This window comes from Diabrotica virgifera, chromosome 2 (assembly GCF_917563875.1).
Source record: "Diabrotica virgifera virgifera chromosome 2, PGI_DIABVI_V3a".
NCBI lineage: Eukaryota > Metazoa > Arthropoda > Insecta > Coleoptera > Chrysomelidae > Diabrotica > Diabrotica virgifera.
The window spans coordinates 170537612-170555388 of NC_065444.1; the positions used below are offsets into that span (position 1 = coordinate 170537612).

Consider the following 17777-nt stretch of genomic DNA (forward strand, 5'->3'; position numbering starts at 1 on the left):
AGTGACCGTTGACCCGAACGACGCGATAGCGGAGTTCGGGCAAGCAGTCGAGTGCGGGGAAGACACTTTCCGCATGAGTTAGGAACAATATTTTTTCTAGGGCCGTACGTTTGGAAAAAAGCCACAAAAAATAGAGTTATATCAATTTTTATTTAGAAGTGAAAATGCACAAATTAATTCTTTGACAAGGTTGTCAAAACGAAACTTTCAATATAATGGGTTACCACGACGACGATATTGATTTCCATGACGACGATTCAAAACCATTGTAATTGTCTACTGATCTGACTTTTAAATATTATGTCAAAATAATTTTATTTCATCGAATTATCGCGCTAATTTCATTAAAACATGAACACACTAAGATAAATTTGAAACAAATTAGTAGATAATATCTAAATATTAGTTTATTGCATGTATTATAATATATTATAATACCATATTGCAAGGTATTTTACTTTCCCGCACGCCGCCGTGCGGGAAAGTGCAACTTTCGGAAACGAAATACATGCGTGAAAGTGGGTCTTTTAGCACGTCCGTAAAAAAAATATTTTTTCAAATTTGAAACACGTTACTTGTTTAGCATACGCTTTAAATAGAGTAGCAGAAACTGTAAGGACAGAATTCCCAATGGTCAATACCCTTGTATCAAATATAAAAAAAAATTAAAAGCCCCTCTGCGAGTACAGATGTATAAAGATCGTTTACCTAATGTGCCTTAACCACATGAACCTGTGATAACTAGATGGGGAACATGGTTAAATTCTGTAAACTTAATAGCCAATAATTTTGAGGGAATTAGAGACGTCATTTGTAGTTTCGATGTAGACAGCTCAGGTGCTATAAAACATGTGTGAATGTTTTAAAACAACCGTTATTAAAAAGTAATTTGGTACATATACACCGATTTTGTAAATACTGTTGAATCAATTACTAAATTAGAAAATCAAAACATTTCATTAGACCAAAGTATTGAAATTATCAATTCAATAAATGAAAAAATAAACACCTTGGGGAAACCAACCAAGTATATGAAAAATTCTGCACAGTGTTAAATAAAAATGAGGGATATTCAAAAAATAATTCAAATACCTAAATAATATTATTAAGATGGGGCATTGTGAAGATGAATTAGTTTTACAGGTAGAACCCACTATCAGATAGATGGCACAATTTTTCTGTAAAAAATTTAGAAAAGCCTTTAATAATAAATATATAGTTCTATCTCTAATATATCAATTACTAAATTAGAAAATCGAAACATTTCATTAGACCAAAGTATTGAAATTATCAATTCAATAAATGAAAAAATAAACACCTTGGGGAAACCAACCAAGTGTATGAAAAATTCTGCACAGTGTTAAATAAAAATGAGGGATATTCAAAAAATAATTCAAATAAATAATATTATTAAGATGGGGCATTGTGAAGATGAATTAGTTTTACAGGTAGAACCCACTATCAGATAGACGGCACAATTTTTCTGTAGAAAATTTAGAAAAGCCTTTAATAATATATAGTTCTATCTCTAATAATACTATACTTAATAAAGAATTATGATGATGATGATGATGATGAATATAAAGAATTATAATGATGTAGGTAACAGAAATTTCAATAAATATTTTTTATGATTTGAGCATAAAATAAATTAAATACCTTCAATGCAAGGATTACTGCGTTTTTTATTTATATGCATTAAATGCATAAAGCATATTTTAGTACATATTTCAACTGCTTTTTTTGGCATATTTGCATGCGTATTTTAGGGTTTTAAGTGCATATTTCCCGAGCTATAGTCATCACCAAAATCAAAAGCAGTTGTTAGATACCTGTATCAGAGTGTCACATACAATGCTTTTGATTTGCTAATTTTTTTATTATTCTGTCTATTAAGATACTGTTTGCTTTGATTTTAGGAATTCACATTTCTTATACGTAATTTTGTTATTTTGACTGACTCACTTAATTTTAGGTATTTTGACTGAGCAAGAACATGTCTTTAAGTGTCTGTATATTTATCAGAAAAAATAGTAAGTTATACCTGCACAACTTTATTAACTGTTAGTATGTTCCCTTCTGCATCTGAAAATTTGATCCTAATATTTCCTTTAGTTGAATTTTTATTTGACATTTTTGGTTCATTAACAAAACCCTTTCCACCAGTGGTACCACCTGGCAATTCTCCCGTTAGTGCAAACCTGATAGTTTCCAAAATTGTAGTTTTGCCAGAACCATTAGGTCCTTGGAAAAGAACCACAGGAGTGTCGAAATACACTGTTTGGTGGTTATCTGGGCTGAAGTTTCTAATGCCACTAATTTGTAAACTTTGTAACAAAGCCATTTTGATGCATATCTGAAAAAAAAAAACAAATTTATGAAAGCCAGTTAATATTTCATTCTGTTTCAAAGATAACCACCATCCATTTAAGTAAGTTTCACTCTCTAGGGATCTTCAGAATAGTCTGTGGTCTGCTCTAAATCAAAACAAATACCAACTGTCTAGTAAGCAAAATTACATGAAATAATTTGCTGGTGAACACAATGGCGACATTTATTTAAAGCAATGAGAAGTATAAAGAATTGAAGATCTACAACAACGGTCGGCAACAGGCGGACCGCGGTCGGAATCCGGACCGCGAAAGGTTGAACTGCAGACCGCCCGCACTTTTCGTACTTCCATTGCGGTTCCTTGCAATCAATTTGGCCACTATGTTTGGCGCAACGTACATGTGCGAAACGTCTTTCTCAAAAATGAATTGTTTGAAAAACAAATATCGCTTCCGATTAAGGTATTAGTCCACTTTAGAAGACCAAAAATAATCATTTTTTTCAAGAATTTTTTTCTCAGAACTTTTATTAAAAATGAACATAAAACTTTTTACATGTTAATATCTAACTCTTGGAGAGTACAAAAAATATATCTTTTTTTCATTTATACACGTGCACTAATACCGGGTGTCCACTATATTTTAACCCATTCCAACTGCCTATAACTTCTAAACGGCTCAAGATAGAAATATGCGGTTTTCACTGAAATGTTTTATTTTAGTAAAAGTTTTGTCTGAATGGATAGAACTTTTTATATCGCTTTCAAATACGAAATAAAAAATGGCGGATTTTTGAAAAAAACTTTGTTGACTTTTTTTTAATGGAACACCCAGTATATTCTTTTGTAAATTGAAAGAAAGGTCATTCACCTATCTAGCGATATAAAGTTTTTCAAAATCGGTTGTCAAATCACTGAGTAATTAATTCTTAAAATGAGAGGTGCAACGTGGATATCACATACCTAAATAACATAACTAAGCAAGTTATGTGATTTCCACATTGCATCTCTCATTTTAAAAATTAATTGCTCAGTCATTTGACAACCGATTTTAAAAAATTTTATATCGCTGGATAGATAAATGACCGTTTTTTCAAGTTTTTAGGTAAATGACCATTTTTTATATCGCTTTTAAATAAAAAATGGCGGATTTTTGAAAAAAAAAAACGTTGTTAACTTCTTTTATTAAAACACCCAGTATATTTCTTTGTGTCTTGAAAAAACGGTCATTTACCTATCCAGCGATATAAAAATTTTTAAAATCGGTTGCCAAATGACTGAGCAATTAATTTTTAAAATGAGAGATGCAATGTGGAAATCACATAACATAATATCATTTTGCTCAGTTATGTTATTTAGGTATGTGATATCCACGTTGCACCCCTCATTTTAAAAATTAATTACTCAGTGATTTGACAACCGATTTTGAAAAACTTTATATCGCTGGATAGGTAAATGACCTTTCTTTCAATTTACAAAAAAATATACTGGGTGTTCCATTAAAAAAAAGTCAACAAAGTTTTTTTCAAAAATCCGCCATTTTTTATTTCGTATTTGAAAGCGATATAAAAAATTCAATTCATTCAGACAAAACTTTTACTAAAATAAAACATTTCAGCGAAAACCGCATATTTCTATCTTGAACCGTTTAGAAGTTATAGGCAGTTAAAATGGGGGAAAATATAAGTGGACAAACGGTATTGTGGAGGGCACAAAAGTCGAGGCCTCGAAAAATGATGGCGGACAGTTAATCTCAGGATTGGGATATCTGAAACAAAAAAATCGTACTGCATTTGAAAAAGGAAGGTTTCTTACGTGACAATTTACCACAATTTGATCAAAAAATAAAAAAATATTTTTTAACCATGAAAAACTGATAAACAACGGGTGATTTTTTACAAATTTTTTTCAAATTTCCGTAAAATCTTTTTTTGCGGAATGTTTCAGTAACGGTGGTAAATTGTCACGTAAGAGACTTTCCTTTTTCAAATGCCGTATGATTTTTTTGTTTCAGAGATCTCCATCCTGAGATTAACTGTCCGCCATCGGAACTACTTTTTTTCGAGGCCTCGACTTTGGCGCCCTCTACAATATTAGTGTACGTGCATAAATGAAAAAGATATATTTTTTGTATTCTCTAAAAGTTAAATATTAATATGTAAAAAGATTTATGTTCATTTTTAATAAGGGCCCTGAGAAAAAAAAATCTTGAAAATATGCTTATTTTTGGTCTTCTGAAGTGTACTAGTACCTTAACGGACGCCCACCTCGAAGATACACTTCGAATTTGCTTTTCGACTCGAGAACCAGAACACAAACAACTATAGCTCAAGACCGTCGCTCGGTGCAATTTTTCGAAATAATTTAAAATTTAAGTTCTTTTGTTTTATCATTAAGAATGTACCAAAATTATAAATATGTTGTCGTTAATAGTTATCATTTGTTTCTTTTTTCTGGACTTTGTTCAAATTTTGTTCTAGTATCCGGACCCCACATAAAATTACTTGCCGACCCGATCTACAACTTCTAACATTGGAACCAAAATTCTGGTGTCAACCTAAATCTGTGCCTTCTACAATTTACAAGGCAAACAGATGATAAATGAATAGATCATAGGTCTGGATCCCGCGTATGAAAAAAAAGTTGATTAATAGCAAGCTGAAAATTTGTTAATAGCTTAAGGGTGTCTAGTCGGATAAACTTTGATATATGGGAACACTGGAACAGGGGCAGTTTTATTTGTGGAACAGGTTAAAAATTTGGAACGGTCACACCACGAAAACGGCACATTTATTTTGTCCGACAGAACAGACTTAAATTCTTCGAACAGAGATTAAACTCTCATGCAAAAATCAGACTGCTATTTATCACCAAATGGGCGTTTTAATGAGTGGAACATGTAGAATATGTCAAATGACAGAAATTATGACAGGTGATAAATAGCAGTCTGATTTCTGCATGAGAGTTAAATCTCTGTTCGGAGAGTTTAAGTCTGTTCTGTCGGACAAAATAAATGTGCCGTTTTCGTGGTGTGACCGTTCCAAATTTTTAACCTGTTCCACAATTAAAACTGCCCCTGTTCCAGTGTTCCCATATATCAAAGTTTATTCGACTAGACACCCTTAAGCTATTAACAAATTTTCAGCTTGCTATTAATCAACTTTTTTTTCATACGCGGGATCCAGACCTATCACGGATGGTGGTTGTCTCTGAAATAGAATAAAATATTAACTGTCTTTCATTTTCTTACGTTTTACTCACATTTTGAGTACTAGGAATCAAAATTCGTTGAATTTTTACCTAGATAAATTGACTCGGCTCGCGAAAGTATTTAATCCAGCCCGCCGAGGTTCCATCGACATGGATATTAGACATACAGCTTTAAAGTAAAATAGATATTTTCTATAATTCTGGTCCTTCTATAGAATTTCTTGAATTTTGTGGCCCCCCATTAAAAAAACTTTGCCCACCACTGCCTAGTCTATTCATTTCTAACCAATGACAAGCTGTGACGACACAACATCCAACCTATCAGGCTTCTGAAACTGGTGTCTTAGCTTACCTTGGAAGGGAACAGGGTTGAAAAAAAACATATTTTTTAATTTTATACAAAACACATGTTTTTTTTGTTTTAAACGTTTTTTTGTTTTAAACATGTTTTATTTTGTTTTTAAATTTTATGTTTTAAACAAATAAAACATGTTTAAAACACATGTTTTTTTTATTTTTAACATTTTTTTTTTGTTTTAAACATGCGTTTTTTATTTTAAATTGTATGTTTTGAACAAATAAAACTTAGAAAAAAACATTGTTTAAATCACATTTTTTTAAACGTAATAATAATAATTTTGATTTTAACTTTTCTTTAACATAATAGATAAGAAAACCAAGTGCAATTAGGAGCTGTCGCCTGGGGGAACCCCAGACTTACTATTTATAAATTCGCATTGCAAGTTAGCTATTATTGCAAGAACCTACTGAAAAGCGCTGGTTTCCTCGAAAGCGGTGCCGACAACCTCCGATCGTAACACTGCGATGAATGACATCATAAAAAACTGTACCATGCAAAATAATAGCGTTGGTTTCCAAGGATGCGTTGGAAGCCACCGCTTGCTGAGCTTGCACATTCCATTGCCCCAGTGAAGAACCTTGAATTTTTCACACGTAATTGTCGGTGCCGCTTTCGAGGAAACCCAGGCTTAAGTTATTTTGCGGTGTTTAGTATTTTTTTGAAACATGCAAATGGCGAATTTTTATACATGATACGAAGGAGCGTATGGAAATGGCTTTGACTCCAGCTCATTTTTTGGCAAATTTGCTTGATACGCGCTTTAGTGGAAATAAACTTACCATCCATCCATTATAAATTATCATCCAGGAGCATTGTCAAATATTATTAATTACCAGGCAAAGTGTGTACCCTTTAAACCATATACGTTTTCTAAACATTTAATTGAGAATGTAATAATTACACTTTTATAAAAAAGAATTTTTTTATAATACTTTAAAACCTTTTTATTATTTATAGGCAAGAGTATAAAATAGTTTAACGATAAACGATTTAACGATAACATGCTTAAAATTCCAAAAATTACACTCTAATAAAAAAGTACTTTTTATAATATCACGGTTTTGTTATTGTACATATAGGACACAACATGTTTGGAAAGAATAATTAACTTGTAAGATATGATTTTCTAGTAGGTGTATTAACTGTTATTTATAATTATGATTCCAAAAATTACACTAGTATAAAATAGTATTTTTTATAATACCACGGTTGTTTAAAATGGTATATATAATTTTAAGTATATAAACTTTTAATTATTTAAAAAGACTAAGTCTTCACTCTAATGGCATATAACATATCCCACCAGAATGAAAACAATGGGAACCTTCTCTGGTTACACCTCCGAGGCTTCTACAATTTGCAAGCCATACGGATGCTGAGACTAAGGAAGATGAGGGAATTCTATAATTTACAATTCACGTCACATCTGCTCAGCGCGGTAAAGTTCCAACGAGACTGGTTCCCTTCATACTCCACACAGAGTAAATGTAAATTAAAAATGAATAAAATTGAACGAAAAAGAAAATGGTTATTCATTTTTAATTTACATTTACTCTGTGTGGAGTATGAAGGGAACCAGTCTCGTTGGAACTTTACCGCGCTGAGCAGATGTGACGTGAATTGTAAATTATAGAATTCCCTCATCTTCCTTAGTCTCAGCATCCGTATGGCTTGCAAATTGTAGAAGCCTCGGAGGTGTAACCAGAGAAGGTTCCCATTGTTTTCATTCTGGTGGGATATGTTATATGCCATTAGAGTGAAAACTTAGTCTTTTGCTAGCAGTTGCCGCTAGGGCATCTATGCCATTTCGTTCGTTGCAATTCGGGACTGCACGCTGGGGTTTGTTTTGGTTGGATCAGGGAGAGCAGCATATGTGCCTCCTGATGAGAGACTAATAAGTTTCGAAACCGGTAGAGGTGCTTGCAGCACTCTCTGATTGGACTGGAATATGGTTCGGCTGTATTTTCGTTTTGCAACGAAATTGAAAATGGTTATTCATTTCATTTTTAATTATTTATTAAAAAAATTTAAAAAAGATACGCAACAGCCGGGTTCCCACTGGGGACCTCTCGATCTGCAGTCTAATGCCACTGAGGCAACATCAATTTGTAGATATCGATTTATTAACGTACTTTAAAATATCATTGCATTAGTCACATTTTTAAAATAGTTTAAAATAAAAAAAAAATCGATTTATCCATACAGTGTGATTGGTCAGTGGGGTAAAGCTTTGTAAATCCGTTATAAGTAATAGATAGTAATAAAAGTTAATAACAAAAATTGTAGCCAACTTTGATTACAGATTGATAATCAGCAATCGTAAATTGTAAGTTTTAGACAATTATTCAGTCATGGCTTACTTAAAATTTGGAAAGATTTAGACCCCTAATTATTAATAATTTTGCTCTGAAAAATGATATTATCTCGAAAACTAATAAATTTAAGCATAGGGAATGTTATACAAAAATTATAGTATGGTAATGGTACTTTTCGATAATTGTGTTCTATTTAAAATTACTGAGAAAATAATGTACTTGCGTTTTGACTCACCCTGTATTCAATATAAAGAAAATTAGCAAAACAACCATTTTCGAAAATTTTGACAATAAATAAAAAATATGACGTCAATAAACCACTGACCTTGTGCTTGCTTTTATTTATACAGGTAGTTAAACTTGTTACGATTTTCATATAAAATTGGTTATAACTTTGTAAATACCCCGTATAACATACCAAACCTTTATATTTTTGTAATCGAAAAGTTACGAAGATTTCGAATATAAAATAAAATACAGGGTGTTCTATTTAAAAAAACATAAGTTTGGTCTGCCACTATGTTGTCGAACACCCTGTAACATTCTAACTAATTTTGTAATGTGAAGCTCAAAGTTCGCTACAATTTTTGTTATTAAGTTTTATCGCTTTACATTACTATAACGGATCTACGGAGCTTCACCCCACTAATTATTAATCACCCTGTATAATAGCAGTAAACTATTGCATTGTTAGCTAGTTCTAAGCTATCCTGAAAATTTCAGGTGTCTAGGTAGCCTAGAACTATTTTTAAAATGGATTATAAAATTTGCGGAGTCCGTGACACCAACCAAGCCAAGTATATAAAAAGGTTTTAATATGTACCAGAGACTTGGTGGCGTTCTATGAAATAGCTATTTGTATAACAAGGGAGGAAAGTGTAACTTTTCCTCCCGAGAATGAAGTTTACTGCCCGACGCGTAGCGGAGGGCAGTAATCATTCAAGGGAGGAAAAGGCACTTTACTCCCATGTTATACATATGGGTTTTCCACCTTCCTCAAATAACAAGTCATTTTTTCATTTTTACTTAATTTATTTATGTAACTAACCAACAAAATCTATTAGAACTAAAACAACAAAGAGGTACAATATAACTGTCAACTGTCAAATATAAGTCAAATTAATAATGTAAACATTGTCAAATCAAAATAACAATTTACTGTTTTTTACCATTCTGCAAAATACAGGATGTTTTATAAATAAACTTTAAAATGTATAGATACTTCGTAATAGAAAATAGATATTATACAGGGCGTCAATAAGTTATATTTCATGAATGAAATACCATGACGTCACTTTTACTTTTCCTCCCTAGGGAGGAAAAATATTTTCCTCCCTAGGGAGGAAAAGTACAACTTTGCTCCCTACAATCAGGTCCGGAAAGGTATACTTTCGGTAGAGGTAGGTGGAAAAATATAAATACTACAGCATTGGAACTTGCTCAACAGCTCCACATAGCTAATAGTATAAGAGCTGTGAGACATTTTTGAGTAGGTATTTTAGGCAACCTGAAAATTTTTCAGGTGACTTTTCTATGATAGCCTAATACAAAAATGCCGGTCTGGCTGGAGGGTAGCGGTTATTTTCCCCAAAAATCCCCCCCAAAGTTAAAAAAAGGGCAAAAATTGATATTACAAAAAATACCATTGACGTGACTTTAAAGTAAATTTAAATATTCAAATATAAAGAAAATAAACAGACCAGGCGATTTGAGGGCGATTTTAACTCTGCAAGATACTTGCATGGGCGTCCCAGGATTATTTTCAGGGGATGCATCTGAACTTCACAAGATTTCATCTGAATCTGTACATACTATTAACGAGTATAAAATATACAACTATACATGCATAGCTATGTACACTCCTTCCGGGCAGGGAGGTGCAATTGTTATTTTGACAGGGTATTTTTTAATATTAAAAATAAATATTCTAAAAAAGACAGGTTTTTTTTGGTGAAATTTTCCAACTGCCATGTGATCAAACAAATTACGGGTGCATATAAATGAAAAGCGCTATAGGTAAGCACCAGTGTGAGAAAGAGCGTATACCGATAGCTGTTTGCGTCCTCTGTTCTAACTGAGCGAGTCCGTTCGCTCGAGAAAAATCACGTGACCTAGCGATAACCATGTTGTTGTAACTTTTTCTTAATTAAAGGAAAATAATACGTACTATACAATACAGTGATGAGCAAGCTAATAACCGGCAAAATAGCTCAAAAGGTTGAAAACATAACACATTGCGAAACAAAAAGAGTTTCATCTCTTTTTGTTTCGAGATGTATTATGTTTTCCATCTTTTGAGCTGTTTTGCCGGTTATTAGCGCGCTCATCACTGTAGATTTTGCAAATATGATAGAAAAAAAACAAATGTATTATTATAAATATATAGGTAGAAAAGTATTAAACTATAGACTAAATTAATTCTGTGTCTTGTACTTCTTCTTCAAACTCCTCATCTGAGCTTAAATATTCATTCTCTTCTTCTTTGTTAGACTCCCCTCAAGACTCAGATTCATCTTCTACCTAATCTGTAAATAGTTATAATATGTATTTAGAGTTAATTAAAAGATTATTAGTGATTAATTAATTGAGTTGCTACGTATTCTTTCTTTTAAAACCAATACTTAATACTTTTCCTTATATAACCAATCACATCAGGTTTTTTATTTCTTAGTATATGACCAAAGTAGCTAATTTTTTTCCTTCATAGTGTTGAGTATTTCTTGTCTAATTTTCATCTTTCTTAATGTTTCCGCGTTTGTTACGTGTTGTGTACATTATTTTTTTACATTATTCGATAACACCACATCTCAACAATGGCAAGTCTTTCTTCAGATGCGCCCGTGGTTGTGCAGGCTTCGACTCCGTACAAAATGACAGAGAATACGTAGCAAATCAATTAATTAATCAGTAATTAATTTTTAATAAATTCTAAATGCATATTACAACTATCTACAGTTCATGTAGAAGAAGAATCTGAGTCTCGAGGGGAGTCTGACGAAGAAGAAAATAATGAATATTTAAGCTCAGATGAGGAGTTTGAAGAAGAAGTACAAGATTCGGACACAGAATTTATTTAGTTTATAGTTTTATAATTTTCTACCTATATATTTATAATAATAAATTTGTCATTTCCTATCATATTTGCAAAATCTATTGTATAGTACGTATTATTTTCCTTTAATTAAGGAAAAGTTACTTAAAAAACTATAATATATAACAATTACTCTAACGTTTCGAGGCACAACAACATGGGTATCACCAGGTCACGTGATTTTTCTCGAGCGAACGGACTCACTTCGCTAGAACAGAGGACGCAAACAGCTATCGGTATACGCTCTTTCTCACACTGCTGCTTACCTATAGCGCTTTTCATTTATATGAACCCGTAATTTGTTTGATCACATGGCAGTTGAAAAATTTCACCAAAAAGCTGCCTTTTTTAGAATATTTATTTTTAATATTAAAAAATACCCTGTCAAAATAACAATTGTACCTCCCTGTCCAGAAGGAATATACATAGCTATGCATGTATAGTTGTATATTTTATACTTGTTAATAGTATGTACAGATTCAGATAAAATCTTCTGAAGTTAATATGCATCCCCTGAAAATAATCCTGGGACGCCCATGCAAGTATCTTGCAGAGCTAAAATCGCCCTCAAATCGCCTGGCTTGTTTATTTTCCTAATATTTGAATATTTAAATTTACTTTAAAGTCACGTCAATGATATTTTTTGTAATAACAATTTTTACCCTTTTTTAACTTTGGGGGGGATTTTTGGGGAAAATAACCGCTACCCTCCAGCCAGACCGGCATTTTTGTATTAGGCTATTATGGAAGAGTCACCTGAAAAATTTTCAGCTTGCCTAAAATACCTACTCAAAAATGTCTCACAGCTCTTGGACCATAATGCATTGTCAGCTAACATAGAAAGACTCTTCTCAACATACGGTTTGTCATTCCAAACTACGTAATCGGCTAGGCAATGTCAAAGCTGCTAAGTTGGCTTCAATTTTTAAAGAGCTTAATTGCATCAGTGATGACGTGACTGATCAGATATCCGATTGATAATTTTAGATTACAAGATTATTGTGAGACTGGAACAGTTTTTAGAAATTTATTAACTCTTGTATGCAAAATGTATGTTGAAAAGTTTTTATAACGTATTTGAGAATTGTTTTCCTATTTATTTATTATTTTAATCAAGACAAAGAAAAAAATAACGCTTGTTTAATTTAAGTGTTTTAAATATATACACATGTTTAAACATGTTTAAAACAGTTGTTTAAAACAAAATGTTTAAAACGCAACAACCCTGGAAGGGAACTTAGTATGGTATAAAAGTCACCAGAAAATATTATTGTCAGGAATTAGTATCATCAGAAAATTTCAACTGGAGACAAAAAATAAGGTAAATGCACTAGTAATCGACAAAATGTACCAGTAGTTGACATTTGCCATTTTAAGTTTTTCAAAATACTTTTAAGGGCATAGGCGCAAAATGTCGCCTGTCAAAATGTTCAATGTGTTTTAAATGTATTCATTTTTTTCGAATCCTGAGAAAACTAATAAGTATTTTTGAAAAATTTAAACGCAGAATGAAAGACATTATTACCGAGGGCTGAAAGTTTCTTTTGAATAAAATATTTGAAATTAAAAATCACACTAAATTTTCTCTTTTTGTTTCACTCCTATAACTTATTAAAATAAACACTATACAAATTTTCAGGGACTTTCGGAGGTACGTGAACTTAGCCCGAAAAAGTCGGGAAAAAAATGTGATCGATGCCATTCGATTGTCCATTGATTGTCCACGTATGTCCACCATTTTATTTCGTTAGTCCACCCATCAATTCTTTTTTATAAACAAAAATTTATTTTCGGGCTAACTTCACAAATCCACAAATTTTGGTAAATTTAAAAAAACTCTTGCTATATTGTTTGTCCATCGTTTGTCCACATATTTTTTTTTTGTCCACCCTCTGATATTTTTAAAATAATTTTTTTTTATATATATAATATATTGCTTACGGATAATAGGACAGTACCGCCGAAAAAGTACTTCAGACATTAGAATGAATGTTTATGCGGGAGCAGAATCTCAACTACCCATTTGCCTACACCCTCGCAGCGTTTGTCCAATCCTTTAATGTGCAAAACAACCGCTTTGAAGACTTTAAATTATTTTTTTTTTAATTCTCAACCCGGGCCAAATTTACGTCCGCTTAAAAACGCATTTAAACGTTATTTCAGGTTCAGAATCCCAACTACCCGTTTGTCCACTCCTTCGCCGCGTTTGTCCAACCCTTAAAGTGCGAAACGACCCCCCTGGAGATTGCAATTATTTTTTTTAATTCTCAATTCGGGCTAACTTCACGTCCGCTTAAATGCGTATTTAAACGTTAAATAGGGGACAGAATCCCAACTACACGTTTGTCCACCCCTTCGCAGCGTTTGTCCAACCCCTTAAAGTTCGAAACGACCCCCCCGCAGATTGTAATTATTTTTTTTCATTTCTCAATACTGGCTGACTTCACGTCTGCTTAAAAACACATTTACATGTTATTTCAGGTTCAGAATCCCAACTATCCGTTTGTCCACTCCTTCGCAGCGTTTGTCCAACCCCTTAAAGTGCGAAACCACCCTCCTGCAGATTGTAATTATTTTTTTATTTCTTAATTCGGGCTAACTTCACGTCCGCTTAAATGTGTATTTAAACGTTAATTCGGGGGCAGAATCCCAACTACCCGTTTGGCCAGCACTTCACAGCGTTTGTCTAACCCCTTACAGCCGGTTTCACAAAGTAAATTTAAGAGATAACCAGAGGTCACCCCAATATATTGTAATGGAGGAACCTCTGGTTATCTTTTAGTCACAAGTTAACTTGACTTTGTGAAACCGGCCGTTAAAGTGCGAAATCATTTTTTTTGTCTTATAAAACGTGTATTACATAATATACATTTTAAGGAAAAATAGTTCAAATAATAATATTGTTGATTACAATTAACAGGGGGGTTGTTTCGCACTTTAAGGGGTTGGACAAACGCTACGAAGGGGTGGACAAACGGATAGTTGTGATTCTGCACCCGAATTAATGTTAAAATACGCGTTTAAACGGACGTGAAGTAAGCCCGAATAAAGAAATAAAAAAAAATTTACAATCTCCATGGAGGTCGTTTCGCACTTTAAGGGGTTGGACAAACGCTGTGAAGGGGTGGACAAACGTGTAGTTGGGATTCTGCCCCCGAATTAACGTTTAAATACCCATTTAAGAGAACGTGAAGTTAGCCCGAATTAAGATAATAAAAGAATAATTACAATTAACAGGGGGGTTGTTTCGCACTTTAAGGGGTTGGACAAACGCTGCGAAGGGGTGGACAAACGGGTAGTTGTGATTCGGCACCCGAATTAATGTTAAAATACGCGTTTAAACGGACGTGAAGTTAGCCCGAATTAAGAAATAAAAAAATAATTACAATCTCCATGGTTGTCGTTTCGCAATTTAAGGGGTTGGACAGACGCTGTGATGGGGTGGACATACGTCTAGTTGTGATTCTGCAAACGCATTAACGTTAAAATGCGCATTTAAGCGGACGTGAAGTTAGCCAGAATTAAGAAATAAAAAAATAATTAAGTAAAATCTTCAGGGGGCTCGTTTCGCAGTTTAAGGGGTTGGACAAACGCTGTGAAGGGGTGGACAAACGTGTAGTTGGGATTCTGTCCCCGAATTGACCTTTACATACCCATTTAAGAGAACGTGAAGTTAGCCCCAATTAAGAAAATAAAAAAATAATTACAATTAACAGGGGGGTTGTTTCGCACTTTAAGGGGTTGGACAAACGCTGCGAAGGGGCGGACAAACGGGTAGTTGTGATTCGGCACCCGAATTAATGTTAAAATACGCGTTTAAACGGATGTGAAGTTAGCCCGAATTAAGAAATAAAAAAATATTTACAATCTCCATGGGGGTCGTTTCGCACATTAAGGGGTTGGACAAACGCTGTGAAGGGGTGGACAGACGTGTAGTTGGGATTTTGTCCCTGAATTAACGTTAAAATACGTATTTAAGCGGACGTGAAGTTAGCCCGAATTAAGAAATAAAAAAAAATAATTACAATCTGCAGGAGGGCGGTTTCGCCCTTTAAGGTGTTGGACAAACGTTGCGAAGGGGTGGACAAACGGGTAGTTGGGATTCTGTTCCCGAATTAACGTTTAAACACGCATTTAAGCGGACGTGAAGTTAGCCCGAATTAAAAAATTAAAAAAATAATTACAAATAACAGGGGGTTGGTTTCGCAGCTTAAGGGGTTGGACAAACGCTGCGAAGGAGTGGACAAACGGATAGTTGGGATTCTGAACCTGAAATAACATGTAAATGTGTTTTTAAGCGGACGTGAAGTTAGCCCGTATTGAGAAATAAAAAGAAATAATTACAATCTGTGGGGGGGTCGTTTTGCACTTTAAGGGGTGGACAAACGCTGCGAAGGGGTGGACAAACGTGTAGTTGGGATTCTGTCCCCGAATTAACGTTTAAAGACGCATTTAAGCGGACGTGAAGTTAGCCCGAATTGAGAATTAAAAAAAAATTGCAATCTCCAGGGGGGTCGTTTCGCACTTTAAGGGGTTGGACAAACGCGGCGAAGGAGTGGACAAACGGGTAGTTGGGATTCTGAACCTGAAATAACGTTTAAATGCGTTTTTAAGCGGACGTGAATTTGGCCCGGATTGAGAATTAAAAAAAAATAAATTAAAGTCTTCAAGGGGGTTGTTTTGCACTTTAAGGGGTTGGACAAACGCTGCGAGGGTGTGGACAAATGGGTAGTTGAGATTCTGCTCCCGCATAAACATTCATTCTAATGTCTGAAGTACTTTTTCGGCGGTACTGTCCTATTATCCGTAAGCAATATATTATATGTAAAATAAATTATTTTAAAAATATCAGTGGGTGGACAAAAAAAATTATGTGGTGGACAAACATGGACAAACGATGGACAAACAATATAGCAAGATTTTTTTTTAATTTTCGAAAATTTGTGGATTTGTGAAGTTAGCACGAAAAAAAATTTTTGTTTATAAAAAAAAATTGATGGGTGGACTAACGAAATAACATGGTGGACAAACGTGGACAATCAATGGACAATCGAATGGCATTGCTCACATTTTTTTCCGACTTTTTCGGGCTAAGTTCACGGACCTGACTTTCGGCCCTCAGTAATAATGTAATCTTTCATAGTCAACTATTTTTAATGGGAATAAGCCACAATTTTACCAAAAAAATGATTTTATTAACGTTTCGAAGCCCAAATCGGGTTTCGTTGTCAAAATACAAAATACTACAAAAATAAACAAAACTATTGTTGCTAAGTAAAAAAAAATTCTTCTAATAATTTATTTAATCTGACTCATTTATATTGGCAATTCAGACGTATATTATACATTTTAAAGTAGAAGACTTTAAAATGATATCGCCAATATTTATGAGTTGCGTTCCTGGGACGACTTTACTAAAAGATAGTTCATTCGATTACATGAAATCAATCCCAACACAAGAATATCCGTCACAAAAAAATCATAGCAAATGATTAATATCATAGCATATCTTTAAAAAGACAACCAAATGCAACGATGACAGTAAAATTCTCGCGTTAGAGATTCCATAGTAAATCACGAGAGAAAACCAGGAAAAAACCTCGTGATACTATCCCGACATCGTAAGTATTTGGTGTTACATTTAATTTACTTTCAAAAAAAAACTAATACCAAATTCTGACTTTAATATGTTTAAATTATAAATAATATTAATAATACATAGGTAGATATACAATAAGTAATACTAAAATATAAAATTTGTACTAACTCGATATGTTATTGACTTATTAATCGTGGAATTTTCTTTCTATTGACTTCCTCTTTCAGTATGGGTAACCACATCCTACTGCATTCTACCGAGGAATTTGCGACACAATTGGTTTCATTTAGCATAATTAGAGCCGCTTCTTTGATTTTTCTCTTTTTACTATCTGATTCTTTCAGGACTATACTTGAATCTGAAATTATATACTTAAACCCTGAAAGAATCAGATAGTAAAAAGAGAAAAATCAAAGAAGCGGCTCTAATTATGCTAAATGAAACCAATTGTGTCGCAAAATCCTCGGTAGAATGTAGTAGGATGTGGTTACCCATACTGAAAGAGGAAGTCAATAGAAAGAAAATTCCACGATTAATAAGTCAATAACATATCGAGTTAGTACAAATTTTATATTTTAGTATTACTTATTGTATATCTACCTATGTATTATTAATATTATTTATAATTTAAACATATTAAAGTCAGAATTTGGTATTAGTTTTTTTTTGAAAGTAAATTAAATGTAACACCAAATACTTACGATGTCGGGATAGTATCACGAGGTTTTTTCCTGGTTTTCTCTCGTGATTTACTATGGAATCTCTAACGCGAGAATTTTACTGTCATCGTTGCATTTGGTTGTCTTTTTAAAGATATGCTATGATATTAATCATTTGCTATGATTTTTTTGTGACGGATATTCTTGTGTTGG

General features: G+C 33.3%; 1 protein-coding gene across 2 annotated transcripts in view; it reads right to left on the reverse strand.

Annotated features, from left to right (window-relative positions):
- The window catches only part of LOC114338423 (DNA repair protein RAD50), an 87527-nt gene that overhangs the window by 66958 nt on the left and 2792 nt on the right, over positions 1-17777 (reverse strand). For both annotated transcript variants that reach the window (XM_028289023.2, XM_050644096.1), the window contains exon 2: positions 2045-2356. In XM_028289023.2, coding sequence (XP_028144824.1) covers positions 2045-2344 — 300 coding nt within the window. In that variant the 5' untranslated portion in view covers positions 2345-2356. The remainder of the gene's footprint in view (positions 1-2044; positions 2357-17777) is intronic.